We start from the raw sequence: 14,738 nt of genomic DNA, 5'->3' as shown, positions 1-14,738 counted from the left end.
AGAAAGAGATCTACAGAGACAAAGGGCGACCCAAGAATGAAAAAGTAGGGTAGCCCAACCAACAGAAATAGCACCTGTCTTTCCAGAAAATTTTCAATTTTCAGTTAATCTGGTTCACAGTCGGTCTACAGAGGCAATTCGCAGCCCAAGAAAGAATAAGAAAGGTAGCCCAGCCAACACAAATAGCACCTGTATTTCTAGAAGATTTTCAATTTTCACTTAATCCGTGTTGCAGTGGTAGTTAAATTAAAAGTTATAATAAAGAACGAACTCTTGTTTATACTAACTTGTATAGGCAACTTTACATAAAGGATCGATATAGCTTATTGTAATCCGGGTTTGCAGCGGTAGCTAGCAATCTAGTAAGAGAAGATCACGTCCCATAGCAAAAAACGAAATAGCTCATAACTCTTAAAACTAGAGTAATATTAACAAAAAAAGAAGTACACTATTAGAACGCTATAATTACACTATTAGAATGTTTTAATTCAAACTAGAAAAATTCCTGAGAATTGAAAAATTTGTTTTGTTTGTTATATAAAATCCAAAGATTTTATTTTTACAAATGACGTCATGTATTACAAATTGCAATGACGTCATGACACTTTTCACACTTATGTGGAAAAAATGAAGATTTTCAATTTTAATGTTTATTTCAACCTAGAAAAATGACTGAAATGAATGCCTATATGAAGGGGATTGCCTCCTCAACATCTCACTCTTTACGCTAAAGTTATTTTAGCACTACAGTTTTTAAGCGACCCGTGTGTTTCAGGACTCGTTTTCAAAGAATAAATGAAATATTCAAACTTCAGCGTAAAGAGCGAGGTGCCGATGAGGGGGCAATTCCTTCATATGCGCAAGATGAGAAATAATTTCTCTTCATTTTAAGTTAAATGTTACTCCTTACTTACAGCTGAAAAAATTTGTTTTTTATTTGATTTCTGATCGTATTTTAAATAATACCGGAAAATCTTGCCCCACCTCCGCAGAGAAATCCAACCTACCCGCTGAAATATCTTCTAGACAATTCAATCCCAGTAAAAATTTACCCCGAAAAAATTACCCTAACAACTGCACACGTAAAATTGAGACGGAAAAGAGAAGCAAGATATATAAAAAAAATTCTGTATGAAACCTGGCAAATTCCCCCAGTGTATAATTTTTCCTGACTTTCTCTCGCCCTGAAAACTTCCCTCAACATGAAAAATTCCCCCGTGAAAAACCCTTCAGCAGCAAATTCTCCCCCCACGAAAATCTATACATATTTCCCAATAACAAATACTACACGTAAACAATGGGCAAGTCTTGTAACTTAAAGACCTTTCTTTTGGGCTAACAGAAGAGAGAGGAGTATCATGTTATATCTAAATGTTGTTATATGTGTTTATCAGAGTTGATGATCTATCAACTCTGATAAACACAATTCCATTCTCAAAATTTTGATCAGACGATTTTGGGAAAAAGTGGCGGGGGAGGAGCCTTAGTTTCCCTCCAATCTTTTTGGTCACTTAAAAAGGGCCCTACCACTTTGTATTTCCAGTCAAATGAGCCCTCTTGCGATTCTCTAAGACCAATAGGTCGATGCGATCACTCCTTGAAAAAAAAAAACAAAAAAAAAAACAAAAAAACACATATTTTTGCAGATAGGAGCTTGGAACCTCAACAGAAGGATTTTCTGAAACGCTGAATAGTGTGATTTTTCATGAAGATTCTGTTACTTTTATGGGTGTATTTACCTTTTATCAAACATCAAGCAAACATTCTCAAGCTCGTAGCCTGTAATGAGTAAGTCAAAACTAAATGAAAGTTATATATTTGAAACCATCAGAATAAATTTATTTTTTTGATATAGCTATTGGTAGCAGCATTCCATTTTTTATAGTTTCTGTAACTATTTACCCGGGTCACTCCTTACTTACAATTCGTAATCACAAACTGTTTGATGAGGTTATGTATAGCACAGTAGGGAGGCTTCTCTAAGTTCAGGGGGAGTGACGTCACAGCCACACGCTCATTGAATCCGACCGTGTGTTACATCAGACCAGATTTCTGGGAATTGATTAGCAATGAATCTGCGCAATGTGCATCTCGAAATCAACCTACGTAATAATTGTTTGTTATGGTTTCATCCGGGTTGCAGCGGTAGCTAGCAACCTAGTAAGAGACGATCACGTCCAATGTTAAGAAATATAAAAACCCATAGCTCCTAAAAAGGGAGTCAGATCAAACCAAAAAGTACACCCTTAGAACCGCCTTGTCCGAAACCCCTTTATAGTAAAATTTCTGTCTCTTGGCTTGAACAGCAAGGGAAATATATTGGCTTGAAAATCAAGAAAATTGACTTTAACCACGTTATTCTCCACAAACGGCATATATTTTTTTTTACTTTTTTTTCTTTTGTATCCAGAGATAGCTTGGCACTGGAACATCGTAGATAGTTGTTCAATGGCTCATTTTAAAGGAAATTAATTGGGTTAAAAATCTATAGTAACTAAAATAAATTATTTCTAAAAGAGAATAAATTTTTCCACCAAAACTGCATTTTTGATGTCTTTTCACACTGCAGTCTTTCAAACATAATAGTATACCAGCGGTAAGATTTGAACCCACGCCTCCGAAGAGACTGGTGGCTAACACCAGTGCCTTGGACCACTCGGCCAGGCTGCCTCTCATAAATAAATATATATGTGAATTTGGGTTGCAGCAGTTGCTAGCAACGTAGTAAGAGACTATCAGTCCAATGCTAAGTAATATAAAAACCCAAAACTCATAAAAATAGAGTCAGATCAAAACAAAAGTACATCATTAGAACTACCTTGTCTGATACCCTACTAGATAGATAATGAATGTCATCATAGTTTTATATTAGAGCTATGACGTGAATAGAAAAAACACGAAATTATATTGTTGTTTCTTAAGACGTCATGAAATAATACCATTGCGCCATTACGTCATGACATAAAATCATTACGCCGTGACGTCATAATTACTATATAAGAAATGTCAAAACTGTAAATTGTCTCATTCATGAATACGTAATGGTTAGATCAAAGCAAGCTACATGCAAGTTAAAAAATCAGTACTACAAAAAAAAACAGAGATAGTAACTTGAAAAGAAAAAAGCAAAGGTATTCAACCGACCAGGCGTATAGAGAAGTAATAATTACATAAAGGATCGATATAGTTCATCATAATCAAACAGTTCGTGGTAACGAACTGTATAGTAAGAGCGACGGGTCTCAATAGTGACTGAAACTCTAAAAAACGGAATTTTGATACAAATAGATACACCAAAAGAATTGGATGTTTATTCTGATTTTAAATGTATAAGTTTTATCAAGTTTAGTCTTACCCGTACAAAATTACGAACCTGAGAACATTTGGCTTATTTTCGAAGAAAGGGGAAACCCCCCTAAACGTCATAGAATCTTGATGAAAATCACACCATCAGATTCGGCGTATCAGAGTATCTTACTTTAGACGTTTCAAGCTCCTATCTGCAAAAATTTGGAATTTTGTATTTATTTTTTTTTTGCCAGAAGAAAGATCACGGATACGTATTTATTTTTTGTTTGTTTTTCTTTTTCCCAGGGGCGATTGTATCGACCCAGTGGTCCTAGAATATCGTGAGAGGGCTCATTCGAACGAAAATTAAAAGTGCTAGTGCCTTTTTAATTAAAAAACAAAAAAAAATTAAAGATAGAATCACTTTGTGCAAGAAAACTGCATTTTTGATGTCTTTTCATACTGCCGTCTTTTCAAAGATATTTTATTTCTGAAGCAAGTGTGATTTGTAAGACCGATTGTCTACTAAGCTTCACACTTTTGGTTTTCCTTTTATTTACAGTAAGGACCGAAGTCTATATCATAATAAGCGATGCAACAGGGAAAAGAAAAAGAAGTCTGTGGTATATATGACGTTATACGAGGTTACATTTTATTTTAAATAAATTTTAACAAGGGATTACAACAATTTAATAACCTTAAGAAATAAAACCAAAAGTTTGAAGCTTGGTAAAAATCATTGTTAGAAATCGGACTTGCTGTGATAATCAAATATCTTTGAATAGACTTCAGTTTATAGTAAAGAACGAACAATGCAACGGTAGCTAGCAACCTAGTAAGAGACGATCACGTTCCATACTAAAAACAATAACCCACAAGGTTGCAGCGGTAACTAGCAACCTAGCAAGAGACGATCACGTCCAATACTAAGAAATATAATAGCCCATAACTCCTAAAAATAGTTTATAAAAAGACTAGGACTAATGGTTCGATACAATCACCTCTGGGAGGAACAAAGGAAAAAAGTCCTTTTTTTCACGTTTCCATTGAGAAAAAAAAAAAAAGAAAAACTTCTTTCCTGAATTTAAAAATGTGCTTCATATCTTCATTAAAAAGAAAAAAAAAACTCTGTAGCATTTTCGGTTTTTCATTGAACAAAATCAAAGAAACAAAATTGTCACAGTCAAACTGACGTCATTATTGAGGAGATTCTGGTTCTTTAAAATTTCAGCAAATTTGTTTCCATAATAGCATTGTAATATTGAGAATACTTGAAATAATAATTACCAATTCTAAATTGGTTATAAATGGCTATTTTTCTTGTTAAACAGTTTTTTTAGGAATATATTTTTAAATTTTAGGTAACTAAGGACTGTTTTACCTTTTGGGGCCGCATTCGGGGCTCAAAATTTAATTTCCTCCAGAAGCAATTATTAAATTACGAAAGAGGATAAAAAAAAGGCAGCATGTAATGTATTCACGTTTATCTTAGTTTAACTATGTATATTAGCCATTCGATTTTTACTGATTAAAGTAAATTAATAAAATTATTGAAAAATTATTGTCAATAATACCTTGCGATGACGTAGTGAATAAAGCTGATCGAAGGTTGGCAAGTTCAATCCCACATGTCGCAAGGAACATTTCTGATTGCCTTCGTCATGTCACATACTTAGTAAACGGTTGCATCGACGTTCACCGTTATGGAATCCACTAACATGATCTCTTCCAGTTGGAGATTTATGCTACAATCGCTCATGGCGACTTTCTTCATTTTGTCAACAAACGGAAGAACAAAATATTTGCTAGGTCCCATTACACCGCCTTTGATAGGACGCTTATGTCCATAGATAATCGCAAGCTCATACTCACGAACGATCTTAATAGTAAAAAAAGTGAATATTGGAAATCCTATGGTAAACGTTGTCCAAACACAAATGTTTGTCATTGTCCAAAGAGTAAAAAATAGTGAAGCATTTTTCGTCTGAAATTTACTGACTTGAAATTTATCTTGTTGTCAGATATGTCCTTACTCTTGAACGTTTTGTCAAATTCGCCTTAAATTGTATCCGTTCTATTTCATTTTTAGTTTTCTTCCACAATTTCTTCCACAATTTCTTCCACATTTACCACAATTCTCAAGAAGAGTTTCAGTTTTTTACAACTGACATTCTCTTTCAGATGTTACTTGTTGTTCTAATACTATTTGATCAACCCTCTCAATGTATGATCCTGGCTAATTGTCAGCAGTAACCTTAGATAGAGAATTCATAGCAAGTTGATTTTCTCGGTAAAGTTCAGCTCTATTTCTTTCTGCCACTCTCCTTAGCTGATTGGTTGGGAATCGGAAGTTAAAATTAGTAACCTGTGAAACCTGAACTCCATAATCGGACGTTCTTATTCTGACTTTCTTTTAATTTTGAAATTTCTCCGTATGATAGGTGTACATTGGATTAGTGTTGGGCGATATTTGATATCGATATTGATATATCGATAAATCGGACCAAACGTATTATCAAAACCGATATTTTTTTAGGGGTCTCTAACCCCCTATATTCCCCGCGGAAAATCCCCCGCATGAAAATTCTGCTATTTTTCAGCATACATCTTCGAGATTCTTTGCAGGTTTAAATTCTTTCATCTATAATTGGTTTTATTTATTATTATCTTACATCTTACCCCGGCATCCTTTCCGCAAGAATTCACTTCCGGCCCCCGAGTCAGATACATGTGAATTATTACCAACTAAGAATGAAAAGCTCACAAAAAATGATTTTATAATGAAAAGTTCAGATTTTGAATGTTATCAAAGCTAAACTAGCCAACCAGACAGGGTGAATTTTCTCAGTCTGAAAAATTCTGTCAAGGAAAAGGAGCTATCTGTCACAGATAAATTAAGATAGGGTAATCTAGCTTCTATACGAAATTCTTTTATTCATCATACTTTCTCTTTGGCGACTCAATTTTACACGTGGTAATGTTCTGGAGGAATTGCATGGGGGAAATTTTCAGTGAGGTTGAAATTTTTGGGAGAGTTTTCCGTGGGGATGATTTTCAGCGCGAGAAAATCCCCATGGAAAAATTATCCATGGTTTGAAAATCTCTATTGTGGAGAGTGTTCTGCGTGAGAAATTTTCCACAGGGGGAGGGATTTCCAGGATTTTTTTTTTTGCATGGAGGGTTGGTCCAGTATGACTTGAAAACGATCAGAAATGAAGTCAAAACAAGTGTGTTTTGAAATGAAAGTTTGCTAAGTAGAATTTTTTAGGTGGAGTTGTCCGCAATACATTTTTCAAAGGAAGGGGGATTTTTAGTGACGAAGGAGGAAGTGCCCATGGAGGAATTCAGCTTGGGAGGAAGAGTTTCCCAAGAAGAGGGAGGCAGATTTTCTAGCATTATCTTAAAAATGAACAGAAGTTAAATAAAAAAAAGTTTTTCAATTGAAAGTAAAGAGACACAATAAAACTTAAAACGAACAAGAAATTATTCCGTATATGAGGAGGGGGGGCTCCCCCTTCCTCTAAACCCCGCTAAAGTTTGAACTTTTGTCCCAATTCTTTAGGAAAGACTCTTAAAACACAAGGACTTGTTTTTTTTTTTTTTTTTTTTTTTTTACTCGATAGCACTACAAAGACCAATGGCCAAAAGAACATTTGACTTCAGTGACCATATTGTTACAAATAAGATGCAAAAAACACCTTAGTGTAGTAGTCATGCTTACTATGACTCGAAAGTACCTCTAAGATCTAATACAAAGCATGGCTCAGTAATAAATGAGAATAATCTCCATTTGATCTCCTCTATTTCTAATGTCGTATACTTTACTCATATGGAAAAATACTTTTTCTAGTTTAGCAGGAGCATCCTAGAGCATCCTTCGGGGAGCTCGTAGACTGACAAGTGCACTAAAATTTCCCAATAAAATTTGTTCCATAACCAGGTACTGTTTAAGGTCCCTCTTTGGAAAATTACCACCGTACTTGCAGCTATTACCTTTGATGACCCTGCTTTTTAGCTTTCATCTTAAACGGGTGGTCGGTGACCACCTTCTTTAGCTCCTTCTGGGCACTCTGTTAGCATCAACTTTTGCTTTTTCCCTTTTTTTTGTGTGTTTAGAGGGTGCTAGCACCCCCTATAATGATACCCGTACCCATAGTTGTGGATTTTATTTGCTACTGAATGCTTAATACATTGCAAGTCCAGGTCTCTACCAGTTTTTGAAGAAAGCTAAGTTCTCTGTGGGAGTATTTTGTTAAAGTATCAACAAAGTCTGCACTATGCAAATTGTCCAAAAAAATTGTTTCCACTTCTGGGAATACAACCAACCTTAATACTCATCTGAAGAAATACCACAAAAAACAATTTCAGAGCATAAAAGGCAGCCCATCAGCAGGGGGTGCCATTGTTACCCCTGAATCTGATTCGTGTAAATCTGATGATAAACAGGTTTCTAGTCCAACTGTCAATTCAAATAGTCAAGATTCAAGCAGACCATTGAGCCAAGATAGTGACCCTACTCAAGCTCTTCGCAACAGGAGTGACAAGACTGACTTGGAAGAACCAAGTGCAAAACAACCAAGAATTGATTCAATTTTACAGACAAAATATAGTGCAAAGCACTCTAAAACAGTGAAACTAAACAAGCTGGTTATGACATTTATTGCGAGAGATATGCAACCCCTCTCTGTCGAATCTGATCCTGGGTTTATTGATCTGGTGCATGGTCTTGATTTTACTCTGCTTGAATTATACTCTGCCATCCCGAGCTAAATTTACAAGAGATCTTATACCAGAAATGTATACTGTGGAGAAAATAAAACTGGAAAAGGCTCTAAAAAAAGTACGGCATGTTTCTTTTACCACAGAGATATGGACCTCCCGGGCAACTGAGGGTTTCATGGCTGTCACTGCCCATTTAATGGATGAGAAACGCTGCTCCTGTAGCAACGTGCTTGCTACTACGAAAATTGAAGAGAGGCACACTGCTGATGCTGTTAAGGCTCACCTTATGAGAATTGCCACTGAGTGGGGGATCAAGGGAAATGTTGTTACTGTAGTAACTGGTAATGGAGCAAATGTAGTTCAGGCAGTAAAGGATGCTGAATCCCAAGTAGGTAAAGGATGGACACATATTTCGTGCTTCACACATACTCTAAATTTGATTGTGGGGGGGGGGGGGGGGAGCTATTAATGATACTGCTGAATTGTTGCCTCTTGTCCAAAAGGCTAGAAATATTGTCAGCTTTTTCAGACGTAGTACTGTAGCTACTGACAAGTTGCGCCAGGTTCAAATTTCTATTGACGATGTTTGCATAAAAAACTGAAGCCTGATGTGACCACTTGATGGAATTCGCTTCTCGCTATGTTGCGTAGTCTACAAGATTTGAAAGAGTCCGTAACAAGTTCGCTTGCGTTTCTCGGTAAAGTGGACCTCATACTCACTGATAGTGAGTGGGGTGTTATTTCAGATGTGATTGCGGTGCTTACGCCCTTTGAAGAGGCAACTATTGAGCTCTCTTCTGAAATCTATCCATCCATCTCGAAAGTCCTGCCTTTGTCTGTGATTTTGAGACGCCACCTTGTTCAGGTAGATTTTGGTAAGTTCTCGGATGTGGCTGATGACCCTTGAAAGCCTTTGCTTAATAAAATGCAGTGTAGGTTTATAGGTCTAGTTTAAGTCACCCCCGTCGCAATTGCCATACATCTTGTCCTGCATTTTAAGAAAATGAATATTTCACCGGACGATCTTCTAAAAGTTGAGAGCAAAATTGCAAACGAAATAGATTTGACCTTGCTGGCTGCTGAATCTCGATCAGAAGATACAAGTACCATCGCAGTCCCTGCAATGCAGTCATATCAGAATCAAGCCAGTTTTTGGGGCTCACACGATGAAGTCCTTATAGTCAATGCAGGACATGCTTCGACAGCAGCCAAATATATCATGGCTCTGCAAACTTTCAGTAGGGAGCCAATAGTTTAAAGAGAAACTTGCCCACTCAAGTGTTGGAAGTTTTGTGCTTTTGGGGGTCCTAAAAACACCTGTACGAAGTTGCAATGAAATTTATGTCTGTGCCTGCTACCAGTGTCCCTTCTGAAAGAGTGTTTTCCAAGGCTGGTCAGATAATCAGTGAACGGTGGAACCGACCGTAGGGAACAACATTGACATGCTGCTGTTTTTGAATAGCCAGTCTTTTAAGGAACGAGGTTGAAAGATCTGCTTTCTGTGAGCGATTAGGACTGAGTTTGCCTGCTTATTTATAAATTTTTTTCCTCTAGTAATTATTATTTTTTTTAGTTTTTAACAATATGCATACCTGAATACACTGGTATAAGTTAGTCTGTATTTTGGAGTGCACTAAGAGTCCAAGTTTCTGGGCTTCCTGCTCTTTTGTGAAGTATACGTTTAACAAATTATTGTCTCTAATGAAAATAAATTTTCAGCCGTAGCTGAATTTCCCCAAATTAATGAAGCTAGTGCTTTTAGCTCCAATCCTAGTTTAAGTTGTACTTTTATCGAGGGGTTGTTTTTAGGGTATTTTTTTAAGGTTTTATTTTATGTTGAAAGATACGCGGACATCGGTTTATTTGTCACTCACTGTTTTGAAGAGATTTTTTTTTTATTGGAATTACTTTGCTTTTGGAAGGATATTTGGCTCATTCCAAAAAGTATTTGAAGCAGTATTGCGTTATAAGAAAGGGGCTTAGAACACGTCTTGAGTCGTTGCGACCTTCATGCCAAGATCTTTCGTCCAGGAGGAATAGACTCTAAGCCAAAATTATTCTTTCCATAGAAAAATTTATGCTAAAAAATTGGGGAAGGGTAGCTGGCCAGAGCCTAAAACAGTTCCCTAGAATCAAATTAAACAAACTAGATTATCAGAATCTAATTTGGGCTAAAGAGCCAAGCATGAAACCTGTGCGGGTTTGAATAACAGGAATGCGACTCTACAAAAAGCTATTCTGTCTTAGTATTACCCAATTTTTTTGCGATGATGGGTGCAGTATAGTATGAACCAGAAGGCTATTTTTTTGCCATTTCCCATTGTTTTTGTTTTACGTGGCTTATAAATTCGACTACTAAGTCAGTCATTCATTTATCTTCAAAAAAAAAAAAAAAAAAAAAAAACAACAACAAAATCAAGTTCTATCCTGCTAAGGTGACATCTATTTGGTATCTTTAACGTGTTGCTGAAACACCATAAATGAGCTTAACAGATGGCAATACTATAAACTGCAGCCGTCCAATGGCTAGTATTGCATAGTAGTTTCAACTTATGATTTCTTCAAAATGCGTTGGCCAATTAAATGCTTTTGGGGTTTTGATTGTTTAAATCTTCCAACGACTTCGGTGCAATAGCACCTTGTCTAGAGATTTTTACAGAAACTGAAAGGAGTTTGTAATTTGGAAGGGTCGATTTTTTCATTTAATACATACAAGGTAAAATATTAGTTTGTATTTTTGAGAGTCTATTTTGTACTGTTTAAATTTTTTTCATTTTCTTTTATGCTTAAACTTAGTTCTTTTTTAATATTCCTTTCGTAATGCCAACTTTTAATTTCTATAAGTTTTTCCAGAATTTCATACAGACGGTAAATATATTATACTATTAAAATCCTTTTGTTTTTGCTGAAATCCTTGTGTGACACTATTGTTTTTATTTTGTTAGAAATAAAGTTTATCATTCTTTCTATTTTTATCTATCTTTATCTTTATTTTTATATTTCTTTTTTTTTTACCATTATTCTGTATCTTTTTTGTTCATTGTTAAACAATATATTTGAGATTTCTGAGTTATTTATCATTATCATTCTTATTATGTATATTGTCTGTTGGCCCATCAGCATGACAAGCCCGTGATGCAATAAAATAAATACTATCCTTATGCTTCCCTGTTGCACTGTCTTGCGCCAAACTCGAAAAAAGTCTACATTATTGTCCTCTAAGTAGGTTTCATTCCAATTTTTCGGCATGGTTGCCACCTTTGGTGGCAACCTACCACTACTAACAATTCACTGCAGCATCAATCTGCCTGAGGCTAACTTACGTTAAATCCTATCTTAAGACCTCCTCCCGCACCATTCGGGGACAACCTGCTTTCGTTTGGCCCTAGATGGCGACCGAGAAGGATGATCTTTGGCAATCTCTCATCCGTCATTCGCAAAACATGACCTATGCATTGTAATCTTTCTATCATTATAGACTTGGAAAGTGGGAGAGAACCCCAATTTTTGCACAGCTTACTGTTTGAAATACGATCAGTCAACTAGGTACCCAAAACTATCTCTACTACACAAATCCTTTGGAAAACATCGAACAAATTTCCCTCCGTCTCCTGAAGCGCCCACGTTTCAGAGCCATACTTGACCACCGTCATCGCTGTAGCTTCCACTACTCTAATTTGGTTTGCAGACTTATTTTCCTATTCTTCCAAACTTTTTGGAAGCTGTGAAAAACACTCTGGATCTTGGCTATTCTACATTTTACATCTTGACCGCATTAAACACCTTCACTAATAATACTGCCCAGGTAAGTGAAGCTGAATCAGCTGAATCAAACGCTTGTTCATAATCTATAAAACTGACAACTATAGGGATGTGATAATTCAGGCGCTTTCTCAGTTATTGATCTAAGAGTGAAGGTACGGTCGACGCATACTCACCCCTTTCTAAAACCGCACACTGTTCTTCTTTAAAACTTTTTCCTCAGCATCTCTAAGTCTAAAAAATATCATCATACTAAGTAATTTGCTTCTTACAGAAGTCAAGGTATAATTTCAACTGTCGAATTGCTACACTCGTTCTTATCACATCTCTTATAAAGGGGCTTAATTAAGGGTTTCCTAAAATCTCTAGGTTATTTGCCCTTTTTCGGAGATCCTATTCATAATCTGCAGTAATTTATCTCTAACTTCACAACCAGCATATTTCAAAAACTCTCTTTTACCACACTATCAGAACCTGAGGCTATATTATTTTTTAATCCTTTCATCACGAATCATACTTGTTTTGTTTTTTTCCGAGTCATTTATTCCAGCAGTGGTTTCAACTGATTTTTCTACAATTTATTTTTTGCCTAGAATGATCATCTGAAATGCTTAGTCCTTAAAAGTAATTTTAAGGCTCAGAGGTAAAAAGAGATTATATTTAAATTGCTTCAACGAAGAAAAAAAATAATATATTTCGTATATTTGACCGAACGTGTAAGAAATTTAGGAGTGCTTTACATTATTTATTTTATACCTCTTGAGCATTTTATTATTGCTTAAAGAGTAAAGTACAGTTTGACTATCTATTTTTCAAAGGTGTCTCCTTCTTGCACGTCTGTATACGTGGATGGTGGTGAAATACGTGGAAGTTCAAATGCTTCTGTACAAATAAAGTATGACGCCAAGACTAGCCTATTGTCAATGATTGTTTGGTTTCCTGAGCTTCCTGTCCATGTTGAACTAGACGATCCTATTCTTGGGATGATTCCAGGCTGGAGAGTTCCTCATTTCAGGTAAAAAAAAATTATTTACAAAAAAAAAAAAATTAATAGTACTAATTATAACTCGGTGTGATTTACGTTTTGTAAGACTATGCTATGTATTAGCCAGTATGCAATGCAAAAATCCTGAAAGAGGGCTCTGAAGTATTTTTATGAGTTTGAAGTCTGTAAATACGGCTTCTTTCCGACTGCGACGGGACTGTTTGATTGAAAATCAAACGGAAAACCAGTTTGGGTAAATGGGCCATTTATATTACTGGGTGGCTAAGGTAAAAGAGACCCGGTGGGAATAGAGTAGAAAAATACTTTGAGAAAAGTAAATCATTAATATATCTTAATTTTTATTTATAAATAGTAAACGCAGAATATTATGAATAACCATATGACCATTCAATCCTTCAAAGGATATATCGAAGTAATAATAATATTTTATTTATGCCCACTACAGAACATAAGAAAGGTAGCGGAGTAAATAATCAGCATAAGAAAAAAAAGAGAACACCTCACACAATTACATTACACACTCAAAATTTAAGCAAAATCATACATAAGCCGTGTCAGCGGAGAAAAATACAGGTGCGGCAGGGTATTGGCACGAGCAGGGCTTTCAATTTCTTCGCATTTTGCGGTAGGATCAGTAATTCTGAACCTTCGTCATAAGGAGGTATTGGACGTCCAGGGCACGATTCCTAACAGATATTTTGCAGCATTTAGTACGAAGTTGTCGTTTTTCGGACGGTGTAAGCAGATCAAATAAAGGGGAAATGTAAAGAAAATGCGGTGTTACCATTGCGTAAAAAGTCTCACCAGAATCCTTTCGCTCACAGTATTTCTCAGAACTGCCGCTTTTGCGTACCCGGTGCAGATGCCTCGATATGCCGAGGATGAAACCAGGTCGCGCAGCATCCTAATGTTGGATCCGTACTGAATTCCGAGATACTTAATTATCTCTGATCGAACGACAGCAGGGCAATCCCAAACCGAAAGAAGAGTTCTCGCGCTATCTGTACCGTTAAATACTACAAATTCCGTCTTAGAGACATTAACATGGAGGCCAAAATCTTTGTAACGGTTAAACAGCAGCTCAAGATTTTTTTTTTAAAAGCGACAGCGAAGAAAATCAAATCTACACCATCAAGAAAGTAGCTACCATGGAAATGCTTAGTAGTGCTGTAAATTACCGCATTAAATAAAACCGAACTAATTGCTGATTCTTGTCTGACTCCTTTCTTGAGGTGTATTTCTTCTATAAGAATAGGTACAGATCTTCCTTCACGTTCCATTATACCGGTACAAACTCGAATAACACTATTATTATACCAAAATCGCCGGACCGTAACTATGCTGGGATCAACCCTCTCTCTAGAATAGTCAGAAGAAACTGTGGGTGCAAAACTAAATCAAATGCTGCAGCTTTATTAACACTGCACATGTCAAAGACAGAGTTGTCTTTGACTCGGTTACTCGCCTGAAAATCTTTTTCATTACACTATGTGCCGTTACACAACCATGACGAGCCTTAAAACCAAACTGCTTAAAACCCGTAACACAAGACCGGACTAGATGCGGCAGCAGAATCCTTTCGAAAACCTTACCATGAACTGAAGAAACTGTTATGGGGCGAAACGAGGAACATATACTTTTGTCACCCCCTTGTTTCTGTATGTTAGTTGTTTTTCCAAAATAGAAATTCTGTGGGACCATACCAGTGTTCAGACACATAAAAAAAAAGAATGCAATCAACTCAAAAGGAAGCTTTGAACCTAACTTAAGGTGCTCACTTTTAATTTTATCAAGTCCCATTGCTTTCCCTTTTTTCAATTTCACAACAACAGCTATAATTTGACCAGCGCTAACATTGATTAAATTACGGTGATTATAGAAAATCTGTAGTGAGGCTTGAAGTCTTTTTTCATATTCCGTATTCAAGGAGGTTATGTTCACGGATTCATACACACTCCGG

The 14,738-nt window shown here is 36.2% G+C and overlaps 1 protein-coding gene across 2 annotated transcripts in view; it reads left to right on the top strand.

Annotated features, from left to right (window-relative positions):
- The window catches only part of dtn (transmembrane protein 132C dtn), a 258,507-nt gene that overhangs the window by 130,554 nt on the left and 113,215 nt on the right, over positions 1-14,738 (top strand). For both annotated transcript variants that reach the window (XM_089103044.1, XM_089103045.1), the window contains exon 8: positions 12,591-12,787. In XM_089103044.1, coding sequence (XP_088959170.1) covers positions 12,591-12,787 — 197 coding nt within the window. The remainder of the gene's footprint in view (positions 1-12,590; positions 12,788-14,738) is intronic.

The sequence above is a fragment of the Artemia sp. Qi Xiang Cuo genome, chromosome 17 (assembly GCF_049724085.1).
Source record: "Artemia sp. Qi Xiang Cuo chromosome 17, ASM4972408v1, whole genome shotgun sequence".
Taxonomy (NCBI): domain Eukaryota; kingdom Metazoa; phylum Arthropoda; class Branchiopoda; order Anostraca; family Artemiidae; genus Artemia; species Artemia sp. Qi Xiang Cuo.
The sequence above is the reverse complement of the archived record's forward strand: the minus strand, read 5'-3'. Positions and strand labels throughout refer to the sequence as shown.